This window comes from Pituophis catenifer, unplaced genomic scaffold (genome assembly GCF_029215685.1).
Source record: "Pituophis catenifer annectens isolate HBS135680 unplaced genomic scaffold, rPitCat1.0.hap2 SCAF_3, whole genome shotgun sequence".
In the NCBI taxonomy this organism is placed as follows: Eukaryota; Metazoa; Chordata; class Lepidosauria; order Squamata; family Colubridae; genus Pituophis; species Pituophis catenifer.
The window spans coordinates 38,098,791-38,114,384 of NW_027256883.1; the positions used below are offsets into that span (position 1 = coordinate 38,098,791).

The 15,594-nt window shown below is 34.0% G+C and overlaps 1 protein-coding gene across 2 annotated transcripts in view; it reads left to right on the plus strand.

Moving 5' to 3' along the window:
- PDE7A (phosphodiesterase 7A) overlaps nucleotides 1-15,149 on the plus strand; it is a 39,540-nt gene extending 24,391 nt beyond the window's left edge. For both annotated transcript variants that reach the window (XM_070942248.1, XM_070942249.1), the window contains 9 exons: nucleotides 797-860; nucleotides 2,979-3,074; nucleotides 4,670-4,770; nucleotides 5,318-5,449; nucleotides 6,821-6,912; nucleotides 8,284-8,428; nucleotides 9,417-9,513; nucleotides 12,170-12,250; nucleotides 13,471-15,149. In XM_070942248.1, coding sequence (XP_070798349.1) covers nucleotides 797-860; nucleotides 2,979-3,074; nucleotides 4,670-4,770; nucleotides 5,318-5,449; nucleotides 6,821-6,912; nucleotides 8,284-8,428; nucleotides 9,417-9,513; nucleotides 12,170-12,250; nucleotides 13,471-13,682 — 1,020 coding nt within the window. In that variant the 3' untranslated portion in view covers nucleotides 13,683-15,149. The remainder of the gene's footprint in view (nucleotides 1-796; nucleotides 861-2,978; nucleotides 3,075-4,669; nucleotides 4,771-5,317; nucleotides 5,450-6,820; nucleotides 6,913-8,283; nucleotides 8,429-9,416; nucleotides 9,514-12,169; nucleotides 12,251-13,470) is intronic.
- The last annotated feature ends 445 nt before the right edge of the window (nucleotides 15,150-15,594 follow it).

Consider the following 15,594-nt stretch of genomic DNA (forward strand, 5'->3'; position numbering starts at 1 on the left):
TGCCCAGCCTCCTTCCTGTCTCTTTCTTGCTCACACAGCAAATACTGTTTCACTTTCCAAACAGCCCTCTGATGCTAAGGATCTACTCCCCCTCCCCATCTGAAAAGAAATCTGTTCCAAATGCAAAACACAAGCAGAGGAGAGGAGTTTCCATTTCAGTTTTACTTTCACAGCTGCAAGCAGTTGAGCTAAGCCACGCCCAGCCTCCTTCCTGTCTCCTCCTTGCTTACACAGCAAATACTGTTTGAGTTTCCAGACACCCATCAACTATCACAAACTGACAGGATGCTAGCCAGAGGAATACCGATGGATGCTGGTAGGCAAAGGCAGAATTTCCCCCCCTTATTTTCCCTTCTCAGTTCAGACAAATCTGTTCCTTCTACTGTAACACCAGTTAAAGGGAAAAGAGGCAAAAAATGCAGAAAAAGATCGTATCATCAAACTCATCCCCAAGTCAGTAGATAGGCTGTAAAAAAGTATACATCTAATAACCCCTACGTTAATCAGTCATAAATGAGATCAATGCCTTGAACTAATAAGTATTTGTCTGTTTTTCAATATGAACCTCTTACCGTCTCTAACGAAATAATACAGTCACTTTTGTAACTACTCATTACTTTTCAAGCTTTAAGTGTCAATTTATCAAGCCCCATCACATAGTTTCCTAGCGAAGCACGGGTATCCAGCTAGTCTGTATAGATTTATAAAATTGCAGCAAGGATGATTCAGATATATAACATTTGGAAAGAAGTGGTTTTTATTCCCAAATAAAATGTTGTTTTCTTTTGCTTTTCAGTGTATGCTAGAAAAAGTTGGGAACTGGAATTTTGATATCTTCCTTTTTGACAGGCTAACAAATGGTAAGATTCCATTTGTTTCTTTGAAGATACTACTTTAAAAACTGAGCAATTGCTGTATGTGTATAAAACTCATTTAGATTGTTGGGCTACCAAAATAAATTGACTGATATTATACTTAACATGAAATCTGGTAACCTGGTAATTAGTTAAGTATTGGGCTTATAGAGTTGAAAATAAGTTTTCTTTTTAAATGTATGTTGGCATTTTTCAGTTTACATGCAGGGTTGATAAGGGAGTTTGCACCCATGATTGCCTCCATGTCTTTGTGTGGGACAGGCTGTTGAAAAGGTGTTCATATGCATAATGGGAAAATGCTAAGGGAGTGTAAAAGCATATTCAGTTTAACATTTATAAAACAATTCAATAGGCTGTTAAGTTAAAGGGAAGTCTAGAAAGTGTGCTCATTGCTCCAGTTATGCTTTAGCCTAATGAGCAGAGGAATATCTCTGTAGAGATTTTATGGTAAGAAGTCTGTGGCTCAAGAGACTTGAAACTGCCAGTTCCTTCACTTTTTAAAATTCTGATTCCATACTTTTTAAGACAATCATGTATTAAGGACCTGTGCAGAATGTGGTAAGGCAGAAAGTTGAGCTTACATTCAGATTTACAGAAGAACTACTTTGTATAAATATATTGTTTGCTTTAGGCAGGATGTTCTGTATCAGTGATTTTCAAAGTTGGCAACTTTAAGATAAACAAATTGGGATGGGTGAGTTCTGAAAATTGGTTAGAATAGATAATTTCAGAATAGTAGAAAATATGTATAGGGGACTGCCTGTTTTGTGGTTAGCGAGTAAATAAGTAAACCCTTAACTATTGAGAGAGGAATCAGATAGAACTTCCAATTTCATCTTCGAAGATAATTCTTGACTTACAACCATTTGTAAGTTAGACTAATTCCCTTTTTGTACTTGAGATAATAGGGAAGAATATTTTCCCATCAAAATTTTAATTTGTTTCAATATTTCCTAATTTTATTTTGCTAAATGGACAACAGTCTCACATCAAGTTAACTGTTAACTCACCTGGTTTAGTATTAGTGACCCAAACTATCATTTATAGGTAGTCCTTGATGTACAACCATTCATTTAGTTACAATGGCACTGAAAAATGTGATTTATGACTTTTTTCACACAACTGTTGAGCATTCCCATGATCACGTGATCAAAATTTAGGTGCTTGACAACTGGCATGTATTTATGGTGGCTGCAGTGTCCTGGGGTTATACAATCACCTTTTGCGATCTTCTGACAAGCAAAATCAATGGGGAAGCCAGATTCACGTAACAACTGTGTTATAGATAGTCCTCAATTTACGACCATAATTAAGCCCAAATTGCTAAGTGAAACATTTGTTAAGTGAGTTTTGCTTCATTTCTTTCTTGCCACAATTGTTAATTGAAACACTGCAGTTGTTAATTTAATAACCCGGTTGATAAGTGAATTTGGCTTCCCCACTGACTTGGCTTGTCAGAAGGACCCAAAAGGGGATCATGTAACCCTGGGATAACAGTCACAAATATGAACCAGTTGCCAAGCAACTGAATTTTGATCACCTGACTATGGGGATACTGCAATGGTTATAAGTGTGAAAAATGGTCATAAGTCCCTTTTTTCAGGGCCTTGTAACTTCAAATGGTCACTAAATGAAACCATTTTAAGTTGAAAAGCTTTGTGACCAATCTTTGCAGTGTCCTGCAGCCATGTGATCACTATTGGCAAGCTTCAGAACTGGCTTCCAATAGCAGAATTAATGATGAATGCAGAAGTGAAATTGAAAATTGTGGTCACATGATTATTGTCAATGTGATTTTTCATCTAGCAACTGCAGCACATAGCAACAGAGTTGCTTATCCCAGTTATGGTTGGTAAACAAGGGCTATCTGTAAAAGGATTGTTGAAAATTAATGGCTTCATTTTATAATACTGGGTGATAGATTATTGAATCACTTGATGATATGAAAGCACTAAAAATTAGAAGTCTTAATTAAAACATTGAGAACTATATTCTAGTTACAGATACGAAGAAGAAATATGTATGTTATGTATAATAGAATTATTTAAATAAACTTGTCTATTTCCTATTAAACATAGTTTCTTTGTGTATGTGTATTTTTAGGAAACAGTTTGGTCACATTAACGTTTCACCTGTTTAATCTTCATGGACTTATAGAATACTTCCAACTAGATACAATGAAGCTACGCAGATTTTTAGGTAAAAACTTCCTAAATTCAAACATTCCCATTAAACCTTTTCTTTAAATGCATTTCACTACTTTGCGGCAATCCTTATAAAATGAGAAAAATATCTATATTATGAATTGATAACTCTTCATGAATATTGTTGAACATAAAAAAAGAAAAAAACCCTTTGAAAATAGGGAAAGTAAACCAGACAATGAAATGATTATGTAGTCCTGGATATTTCTATATAGTGATTTTCCTAGATGTGTGCCAATATATTTGGCAGATTTTACAGGTAAACTCATCCTATGAAGATTAAAAAAAAGTGAGTGTTTTTAAAAAAAAGTCGTTTGCAAAATATTACTGAGGAATTGGAAGGCAGAATGTATACCTTGTCTTTAGTGGTTGTTAATAATACTGGCAAGCAGATTACCTTTCTTCTGCCTTAACTGCAGAGCAATTCAAATTACTGCAGGTACATTAAGGGTGGTGACAGGCATTTTCCAGTACTGTAATACTGAAGCTGAAGTGATTAGAAAAACAGTAACACCCACAACTGAAGAAATCTGGATGTTTTGCAGCAGTTGTGCTACATATTTCAAAATGAAACACTTTGCTAGAAAGGCCTTTGTGCTAATGTTGCACTTAAATCTGCATATAAATGTATGTTGTATACTGGCATTCTCTGGTAAATTAGTCACTGAAAAATGCAGGATTATACAAGTCAAATTAATTAGGTAACTTATTAAGGCAAAAACATCCTTGAGGTAGATACTGTACTTGGTGATTACATGAAATATTTGCAGCAATATGGAAACAGCTGTTTTTTACTGCCTTCTGGGATATAACTTGTCTTTTGGAATACGTTGAGATTTCCTTGTCTGAAGATTTAATCATGGCTCATGATCTGGTTTTTAGATCAGATTTTGGTTAGATGCCAAGTACAACAAAACAATACATTCTTGATTATAACAAGTTAAAAAGATGTTTTGGTGCATTTATTGTCAGTGTGCATCCCCTGAATGTGAAATTATTTTCCCCATCCTCCCCTCCTAACCTAACCCCCCAAAAACAATCCCTAATGAAATGTTCTGTGATTACTTACTTGCTGTAAGGAGAAAAACCTGCTTGCTTTTATGGGCATAAAGTCAATAGGGCAGCATTTTCAATAATCAGTCTTCGTTTTATCTTAGATATTATCATTTTAGATTGATATTGGCAATGCTTTTCTGAATTTTCTGCTGTTCGGTTTTATTTGGACAGTATTGGAGTTTTTCATGTTTATACTACAAAGGTCAATAGCTAATGAGATATAAGAACTTTTCCATATTTGTTACAGGCTTAGAAACATTAATATGCCAGGCAATTTTCTGATTTTTTTCCAATTTGAATTTTTTAAAATTAATATTTAAAATGAATTATTTTCTAGAGATGACAGCATGTTTAGAAATCTCTGAATATTTTAAAGGAGGTTGCCTTCATTTGATTTTTTCTGCTAAATAACCTTATAATAATAAATAACCCTATTGTCATTTTAATTGATATGAATCAAGAACAGAAGGGAATATTTTGGGGTTATGTCTTTCTCCTTTTCCTCCACACATTAATACTTACTTTCATTTGTAGTAATGGTTCAAGAAGATTATCACAGCCACAACCCATACCACAATGCAGTTCATGCTGCTGATGTGACTCAGGCCATGCACTGTTATTTAAACGAACCCAAGGTAAAAGAAAAAACAGTCTTATCATTAATTATTTTCATGTATTTATAACAAAATTGCTATTACAAAAGAAATTGATGACTAGTGACATTAAGCAAAGTTAATATAGAATTTAAATGTTTTTTTTAAGAGCTTGTTTTATACCATAGATTATTTTTTGATATAATTTCCTCCAGATATATTGAGTATACTGGTTGAAGTTTTTGGAATTTTTTCAGTACAAATTGGAAGGGCTCCAATTGGGGAAAGTTCTTGCAATACTTTTGAAACTTTTAAGAATGTAGAAATCAGGATTGTATCAATTATGGAAGATTGCATATTTGTAAAGAAAAAACTAATGATACTTATTGTTTCAATATTGCTAGTCCTAGAATTGCTAGCCCCCCCCCCAAAAAAAAAAAAAAAAAAAAAGAATTCTGTGGACTAACTAAAATGCAATCGAAGTGAGAAATAACTTGATGCCATAGTTAAACTCTGTTGGAAATGCTAGCCACATTTTTGGGACGTATCACTAATAGATATTCATATGGTCATAATTTATATATTACAGCTTTTCCAATCTCTAACTCCATGGGATATTCTGCTTAGTTTAATTGCAGCTGCCACTCATGATTTGGATCATCCAGGTGTTAATCAGCCTTTTCTTATTAAAACAAACCATTATTTAGCAACTTTATACAAGGTAAGTAGAAGATGAAGACTTCTGTCCTTTAATGGGATCTGACTAGCGGTGATTGATCAGGAAAAGAATCTTGATGTCATAGTACACAGCTTGAGGAAAATGTCAAATCAGCAGGCAGTTGCTGTTAAAAAAAGGAAGTCCCTGTTTCGAATTATTAGGAAGGGAACTAAAAATAGAACTGTGGATATAATCCTACCCTTAAAAATTAGATTGAGGTTGCACTTGTTTTATATAATTTTGATTATTGCATCTTATGTGGCAGTGTATTGTATAGTTCTAATCACTGCATCTTAAGAAAAAATGCAAAAAAGAGCAACCAAAATAATTAATGTTAGTGTAGCACAGTGCAAGGAAAAATTAGCAACGGGGTCATTCAGCTTGGAATATAAAGATTAAGGGGAAACATGATAAAAAGTACATAAAATCATTATGGCATAGTTAACATGAAGAGAAAGAACATTTTCTCATTCAGTGTTAGAAGCTTAGACCATCTACTGAAACTAAATACAGGGAGTTTGGACTGACAGAAGGAGTTTGTGATACCTGTTTTTAAAAGCAGCCCATTTGGATTGTTTTAAAAGGAGCCCGGATAGATTTATGGAGAAACAATATTGTCAGTCGCTATTAATACTGATTAATGTTTATTACTCTTGAATCAAGGGCACAATGTCTTACATACTGGCTATTGGGGGATGAGAGGGGAGGAGGTGTGTTGCATACAGTCCGGGGTTGGTGAGACAGAATGCTGAAGTGGATCAACTTATGGACTGATCTAATAACCTTTTTATGTTCTATTCAAAAGTATTAAAGCGTTAATAAAAGTGAGGAACGCATCATAGACATTTTTTTAAAGAAGTGATCATTTCTGCGGAAAATATATTTTTTTTTAAAAATCTCAAGTACAAAAAATAGTGGCTAAAAGTTCCTGCACGAGATGATAGTAGCAGATATATACTCAGTCTGGATACTTTAAAAAAATCCCTACTTGAATAAAATAGTCTTCACCATTATTTAAAAATGAGCAGAGAAGATGTTTTGATAATCCTAAACTTTACATAAGAAGATCTCACATCTGAACAGTTGCCTGACTTTTCAGCTGTTAGCAAGACCCAGGAAAGCATATTTACACTGGCTGTGGTTCTCATCTGGGCTATGGGGGAACTGCTATTCTTCAAGTTCAAAATCAGCTGAATTTGAGTAATTGGTGAAGCCAATAAAGAGAAGTCAGGGAAGGTAAAAGTGGCTGATTTATCCAGGAAAATTAATAGGATTGTGTTCCCTTCTTTAAAAATCAGTATAATATGTTGCTTGTTATATGTAGTTCAGGATTCAAAGACACTATAATACCAATAACCTTTTATTTAATTTCAGAATACCTCAGTATTAGAAAATCACCACTGGCGATCTGCAGTGGGGTTATTGAGAGAATCTGGATTATTTGCACATATGTCACTAGAAAGCAGGTATTTATCAGATTTGCAAAAACCTGTAATTTTTATAGAATGAAGAATACATTACAGAATAAATGATTTAAAATGGATAAAATAATAATAAAAGGTAGTTGTACTTTTCTAAAATGCATTATAATTCCAAATGCAGTTTTACATTCCTATAAATAAAGTTAAATACAGGTGGCTTTCACAATGATCACTCATTCAGAGACTGTTGAAATTTGCATTGAACTAATGGTACTTAGGACTGATTTCTCAAAAGTTCCAGCTGTCACAGCATCCCTCTAGTCACATCATTGCAATCCAGCTGCTCAGCAACTCACTCACAAGTACAGTGTCCCATGATCATGTGACTGCCATTTGTGACTTTCAGTGCTTGCTTTGCACAAGCAGTGTCAATGGAGAATTTGGCATGATGTCACAAATGCGAAACAATCATGTAGGATGTGCTTGACAGTGGCAACCGAAAGTGCTGGAACTGCTGTTGATAAGTGATGTGACATGTGATGTCTCACTTGAAACAGCAATTCCAGTCCAAATTGCTGTTGTTAGCTGAGGACTATAAGAAAAATGAATGAACAGTCATTCTTGATTCATGGTGCTTTCATGTATACTACCATCATTTTTTTAAATAAATTTTTTATTTTATTTTATACACAAACATTTAATACATCAGTCATTCCTTCCATGCGACATCTCGGTGTTTTCTCCATGACTTTGTCTTTTTGTTGGCTACTACCATCATTTTTAATGATGTAGAAAGTTATAGTCCAGATGTCTTAGATAATTTGGATTGACTTTCCCAAACACCATAGATAATCCCAAACATCTGGAAGATACCTGTAGATAGACAGAACTTGATTGATCAATAGAATACAATCAGTAAAATGAACAACACAAAACTGTCTCCCAATAAAAAGAATTATTAGCAACCAAAACTTACATGTAATGTAGTGAAATCTTGCTACTTTAGAGAAATAAATTTATCTTGATTATTTAACAAATAGTACAGATAAAGCTGCAAGAGTGTCCTGGAAATTTAAATAAAAGAGGGGTAATCAACTGGTGGCATATGTTCCTATAGAACTGGCAATATAGAAGAACCTGGGCTGTAGTTTCTGTGGCACCCATATCACAATGGCAGTATCCGATTTCATATGGGTTTTCCTATATTTTTCGTCAAGGACAATGGGTGGGTTGGAGGCGGACTGGAATGAACCTAAAGATCTGAGTTACATCTTTGAATTACTAAATTTAAACTCCATGTTTTCTAAACATTGCAAATTTATAATCAGTGTTGAGCTGAATATTGTGTAATGATTCATGTTTACATTTACCTACTAATTATTGCTTTGGATTTCTTCCTATTATCTCCAATTTCAGGCAGCTGATGGAAAGCCAAATAGGGGCATTGATTCTCGCCACTGATATTAGCCGTCAGAATGAATATCTATCCCTGTTTCGTACCCATTTGGACAAAGAAGACTTATGCTTATTAGAGGAAGATCATCGGCATCTTGTCCTTCAGGTAATTTGCATGAATCTTAGGTGGAAAAGAAATTATGGTAAACAGTATCCTTGTAATATATGGTTTGAAAAAGTCCTGGTTCTTTACTTATAGTTTTTATAAACTATAAAAACTTTTGCTGGGGCTGAAAGTTAAGGTCTCCTATTTGTTCCTATTGCAAACGTAATACAACAGTATATGTTTTCCTCTTCTGGCTGGACCATTTGATGGAAACTGATATCTCCTCAGTTTCTTGAATGTTCTGAAATTATTATGCAGATATCAACAAGAATCTATATTTTTCAAAACAATAAACGTTGTGATTGAATTTTTTTAAAAAAGGCTTTACCTTTAACCTTTTTTTATAAAATTTTGTAGGAACAAACCAATATCTTTTCAGTCTTAATGATTTAGCATGGATTCAACAGGGAAGCAATTATATAGAATCAGAGATCACAGTTCCTCTTCTGAATTTAATGTGTATTGCTACAGAAATTGATTTGACTTGATGTACGTATTTTGAACTCGTAAAGGCAAAATAGTGTAATTATAAGTTAATAGGCAAGATGGCTGCCACTTTTTTCTTTCAAATAATATAATTATTACATGATGGCAACATCTAACATTTCAGGTAAGAAAATCCAATCAGGTGATATGATTGATCTAAAAAATGATGCCTTAAAATGATACAATATTTAAAATATTTTAGGGATTGCTATGTTTTATCAAAATAATAAATTCTAATTTATTATCAGAAGTACTGAAGTAATGAATGATAATCACTCTCATTTATACTAAAGTTTTCTTTTTCCATACTCAAGTGTAGTTAAATTCAAACTGTTAAATTTAGTGGTACCCCTCATTTTATGTGGCCTATACTTCTCATTACTCATTGTTTACTTTATCTTTTATTGTTACCTTGATTTTAGAATATTACATGATAACTATAAATTTAAACATGAATGCTAAGACAAACTAGAACTAAATAATGTGTTTATTTGTTTGCTAGATGGCATTGAAATGTGCTGATATTTGTAATCCCTGTCGGACCTGGGAGCTAAGCAAACAGTGGAGTGAAAAAGTAACTGAAGAATTTTTTAATCAAGGCAAGTAGTGAGAAGTGAAGAATTATTACCATAGATTGTGAAACATTGATGGCTTTGGTGATTGCAAAGCAACCTGAGCTATTTGCAAGAGGTTCTATGGAGTTGGAATGGTTTCATTAAATTACTGTTGCTGGGATAATAAATTACTATTTTTTGGTTTATTGTTTGGTTATCTCCCATCAGGTCATTTTCAATCCTAGCAACCATATATATAGATTTTCTCCATGGTGATGTATCCCTAATCTGTTCTTTCAAATCTCCTAATGATGCACTTGTCGTAATTGTAACTGAAAACATCCACTTGCTGCTAGTCATCCTATTGTTCTCTTTCCTTCTGTCTTTCCTAGCATTAGAATGTTTTCCAGATAGCTGGATCTTGTCCAAAGGAGGATAATTTCACCCTGGTTATTTATTCTTCAAGTCAGAACTATGGGTTGATTTGTTTGATGATCCATTGATTTGTTTTCATGGCTGTATATGATATTTTCAGGAGTTTTCTTAAGTTAAACACCTAAATTCAATATTCTTTCTATCCTGTTTTTTTTAAGTCCAAGTTTCGCTTCCATACAGTGTCATATGGAATGTCATGACTTGTATAATTCTGATCTTTGTAGGTATAGAGACTTCATGGCATTTGAATTTCTTTTCCAAGGCAGATGCTATTCCTTTTTCAATATCTTCATTCTCAGTTCTAAAGCTGATCTAGCTGTTACCATTAATTTGACGTTCTTTATATTTAATTTCAGTCTACTTTTTTCACTGTCCTCTTTGACCTTTAATATTGAGGCTTGCAAATCCCTTGCATCTGGGATATTAGGTTAGTGTCATCAGTATAATGTAAGTTACTTCATGACTCTTCTATTTCTATGTCTGTCCTGCATAATCATGAAAACCATAAATCATTAGTTCAGTTTTTGTGTTTTATGCAAAAAGTCTATAAGGGTTTTTCACTGAACAATAAACATTGTGTCTTTTCTCTGAAGAAAGAAGTCAATTTGGTTATCTTAGCAAGTTCCATGTTCACCAATTATTCTCAGTTGTGGACAATGCGAAATCTTTCTATCTTTGCACATAAAATAATCTTACTGCAGTTATCATATACAAAAATAGATCTTGATGATTTTTTTTGCAATTGTTTGTCTATCATCCCCAAAAGAAAGGCCTTTGGTCTCAATGTTATGTTAATCTCTTGGAAAATTTTCTTTCTTTAGATATTCCTTTATTTTTTTCAGTTAGAAGTCATTCCTTTTATACAAAGTTGGAATAATATTGATGAAATGCTTTTTGTGTAGGCTTTTTTGTATTAGTGATGTCCACTAATGAGGAATCTCCCTCTTGTAATTTCAAAATAATTTTCTTCTCTTTTTCTTTTTGTAATTTATATGCCAAGCATTTCTCTGGTTTGTTTGCAAACTCACCATGTTTTTCCTTTACAGTTCATTTTTATTTCAGTTTCTCTTATGTTAATATAATTGTCATTGTAAAAGCTTAATTTGTTGAGAAATATTTATCTTTTTTGGAAATTTCTTCATTTCTTCTGTTTAGCTCATCCAAAATTGCTTGTGTTTTGACTTTTTTTGAATTCACTATTATGTTCTCTAAAATAACCTTTAATAAAAGGTTTATCTGTGTCTCAAACCATTCTTAAATTAGTACCCTTATTGAAATTATTAAAAAAAAAATTACAACCGTCCACCATTATTTTCTTCTTAGTACATTTCATTTATAGGTAGTCTTCAATTTAGGACCATTTGCTTAATGACAATTCGAATTAATGATAGCCTCTAAAAAAATAGAAATTCCAGTCCCTGTTGTGGTCGTACGTTGGTTATCTGTAGTCTCCATCTAAAAACTAGATTTCCTTTTATAAACAAACCTCACAGGATTATGAGTCAAGGGATTCTTTAGTAGTGTCTCTACTTTAGAAACCTTAGTAGCCAAATTCTTTGCAATCCAAATCATGTCTAGGAATTCATTATTACTTATTACCTCAAATTTTGTGTGATATTTTCCTTGGAAAATAGTGATTTTTTCTTTTTTTCAGTTTGGCAATTAAAATAACATGTACGGATAGATCATGTATACCACCCCCCACCCCGCCAAATTACATTAGGCAGCACAAAGTATTCATGCATGTGACTTGAGACAACTGCATTGTTTTTTGTTTTCATGGGAATTTTTTTTTAATAAATTGTAAAAGTTTATTTTACGAGTGCAAACAGCAGTATGTGTGTATCCTCCTTCTCTAAACACTGAGTAATCCTTCAGCTAATTTTTGGTGAGAATGGGTCTGGGGTTCCATGGATTTCACCTAACTGATAGGGCTGAATTTATAATAACAGTTGTATTAGGTGCCGTATACAGGTAGTCTTTGGGTTACAACTACTCATTCAGTGACTGTTCAAAGTTACAATGGCACTCAATGAGGGTACTTATAACTGGTTCTCAAAGCTCCAGCTGTTGCAGCATAATGAAACATTGAGCACTGAACAGCTGGTTTCACTTTCACAGTAGAACTTTGTTTTCTTCATTCATTGCTTTCAGTTGCTCATTCTGCGCTGTGAGTCCCCAAGTGTCTGCTGCAGATTTTGGAGGTGGGGGGGCATATTTACTGACATTGTGGATAATAAATGATTAAAACAATATTCTGTTATAGGAGACATTGAGAAAAAATACTGCTTAGGTGTGAGTCCACTATGTGATCGACAGACAGAAACCGTTGCCAACATCCAGATTGGTAATTACTGATTTATATGGAAAATTGTCATAATTTTTATTAATATATAATACAGAGCTAGAAATGAACTGTCTGAATAATTTAAAATGTCTTTAGCAGATTGCAAACAAGTTTTTTTTCTTTTATTACAGTGTATTAATGTTGCTTGAATTTTGCTCATTGACTTTAAAGTTTCTGTGTTCATGAAACAGGATTTCTTTTATCTATCTCTTATAATTTGCCTGAAATACTGTTAAATTGCTTTTTGAAATGAGCTTAAAATTTCAGTCTAATTTTGATTTGATACATATTTATAGTAAAGTTTTAAATTTATAAACAAGAAAACAAAACTTTACAAGTAACAGCTCATCCAAATTTAAACCAGTTTCTTCGTTAATACTTTACATTCGTGTTATGGAAATATTTTTATTAAAAGTTTTTTCCCCCTAATATAAAATACAAATAGAAATAAAGACAATGGATAAAAGGGAGGGGAAGGAAAGTAGGAGGAAGGGAAAAGAAATGTTTTGGTAAGTTTGCATGCTCCATTCTGAGCTTCAAGGTTTAAATTAATCATAATATGTGTTGGTGCCCAAATTCAACATACTGTGATAAATACTGCAGTTATATTTAGATTCCAGCCATAAATTGGAAACTCCTTTCTAGTTACATAGTTGGAGAATGACTGTTATTTGCAATTAATATTTATCTGCCTCAATCTTAAAAACAGACTGTCCACAAAGACATAAGAACTTAATAAAACCCAAAACTTACCTGATGCATCCTGTTTCTATAGTGGTCAGTTGGATCCTTGGGGAAGCCCATTAGCAGGGCAGGAATGCCATATTACCCTCCTACTCAAGTACTACAGCAGCTGCTGCTTGGGATCATGATGCCTTTGAACTTGTGCTAGATCTTTGGGAAGAGCCACATCAAGGCTCCGCTTTAGTCTAAATATTGGGTGTACCTATTGATCTGAATGTATGCAATCTGTGGCCAGTTTGTACAATATGGGATGTTGTAAAGTAAAACTAAATTCATAGAAAGAATGATAAAACTGTTTCTCAAGGACTATATCGTTATATTTAGAAATTTATTTTATTCACTGTATACATTTCCTGTGCTCAGTAATATGCAGATGCTGTGCAGTACAATAAAAACCATGAAATACTGAACTATTCTTAAAATGTGTGGGGTAGGGTTTTTTGATGTTCAAATGATAACTTATTTTTTCTTTCTAGGTTTCATGACCTATTTGGTGGAACCATTATTTGCAGAATGGGCTCGTTTTTCAAACACCAAGCTGTCTCAAACTATGCTTGGCCACATGGGACTGAATAAAGCTAGTTGGAAAGGTATTCAGAGAGAACAATCTAGCAGTGGTGATGATGCTGATCCTGCATGTGAGGAAACAGACTCTGATGTAGTACCTCAGGAACACCGATTATCCTGACCCCAGGATCTGCTTAACAAACTGCTCTTGCTTGGTACCTACAGACCAGTGTTGGAGGATAAATTCTGTCTGACTGCCAAGGTTTCAGTGTAAACAATGCCAGCACTATTTATTTCCAAATGTTTCCTTTGAGAAATCATTTGAAACTGGTTTTCAGTTACAAGACCTGAATACAGAGCAATATGCATATGCCTCGGTTGGCTTCTGCATGGAACCTTGAATATGCAACCCTGAGAAGAATACAAGTCCTGACAGGGAAAGTTCAAGATTTGTTATGTGCCACATTATTTGGGTTTTTTTTTTTAAGGAGATTTGACATACGGCCTTCAAAACTGCCACATGACATGGATGATTCTCTTTTCCTGGAATTTAGCAGGACTCCATTCAATCCTTGTCCAAAATGTGGAAATGTGAAGCGCCCATATTTGGCTGCCTTGGGCAAGAACTGATGTTTACACACAGACTTGGAAACTGTAGATTCAAAAATAACCTTTCTGCATGGCTGTGAAAAAACCACTGTTTTTTTTTTAATTATCAAATCTGAAACTGCAGCTCATTTTTCTCTTAGTAAGAGAAGTCCGCCGTGGGTTACAAATTTGGCTGTACATTGGGAATTGAACATTTAACATAAAGCACAGCCATGTTTTACTCCAGAGTATGGGAATGCAATATAGCAAGCAGAAATACTTCTGAATTTTGGGAAGGGAGGTGGGATGGAGGAGAGGAAGATCTTCAAATTATGTTAAGATTCTATGGTGAAAACATTTGCATGTTGTTTTTGCTGTTGTACACTTGAACTGCACATGCAACAAAAAAGGTGGAATGACTACCAGAAACAGCTCAGGGTATTGCCAGTCAAAAATAAAGTGGGATGGAAAGCATGTCCTTCATAACAAGGGTACAAAATGCCCCTTACGCTGCAGTGTGTGTGTGTGTGTGTGAGAGAGAAAGAGAGAGAAAGAGAGAGAGAGAGAAAATATGAGTGAGTGAGTGTGAAAGTGTGAATGAGTACTTAGTGGGATTGGGAAACAAAGGAGGAAATGGAAAGAAGTCAAAAGGCATTTTTTAATTTATTCTTTTTAGAATGTGATATTTTCATGAGCAGCCACAGGGGGGAGGGGAACTGATAGGTTGTTACAGCTGCCTTAAACTATGCACAAAGCTAAGTGACCAAATTTTGTTGATTGAAAAAGTGCATTGTTTACTTATTCCCTCCCTCTACTGAAATGTTACCCATCCTGGGTTTTTTTGATGTGAAAAGGAGAAATGTTTTTAAGGACAAATTTTAAGGACTAATTTTTAATCTTCAAGCATTCCTTTTTTTGTAAGTTTTAAGTTTGAAGTACTGTAAGCACAACTGTAATCTATTTTGAGAAACTGGTGCTTTAATTTTGTTCATTTGTATTTTCCTTGTTTTTACTGTAAAGACTGTTTTGTTCTGTTTACAATTTGCAACAGCCATTTTTGGGAGAGAGCTTCAGTGTAAAGCCATTTCTTAAAGGCTTTGCCATCCTCATGTTAATGTGCCTGTTGCTGTCAATCTTTGATTAATAATAAAAACTTTTCACATTATCTGGAGTCTAGTTTAAAAGGTGGAGAAATAATCAAGATCACGTTAATCAGATAATTTCTTTCTTAGTGGCTTTGGACTCTACAAGAGCTTATGTTGTAGATGTTTTCTTTGTGGTGCAGGAAATATACAGCACTTAAACCAAACTGTTCAAGGAAAATCTTTAGTGGGAAGCATATCCTAGGGCCCAAATTCCTGGGTGTGGGTTCAGTTATCTCCTCAGACTCTCTTCAATTACAGAATCAGTGCCAGGAGCCTTTTCTCTTATAAACTCAGGTAGGAATATGAGGGGGGAAGATTTTAGGCCATCATTAGCCATGGAAACTCACTAGGTGATTTTGG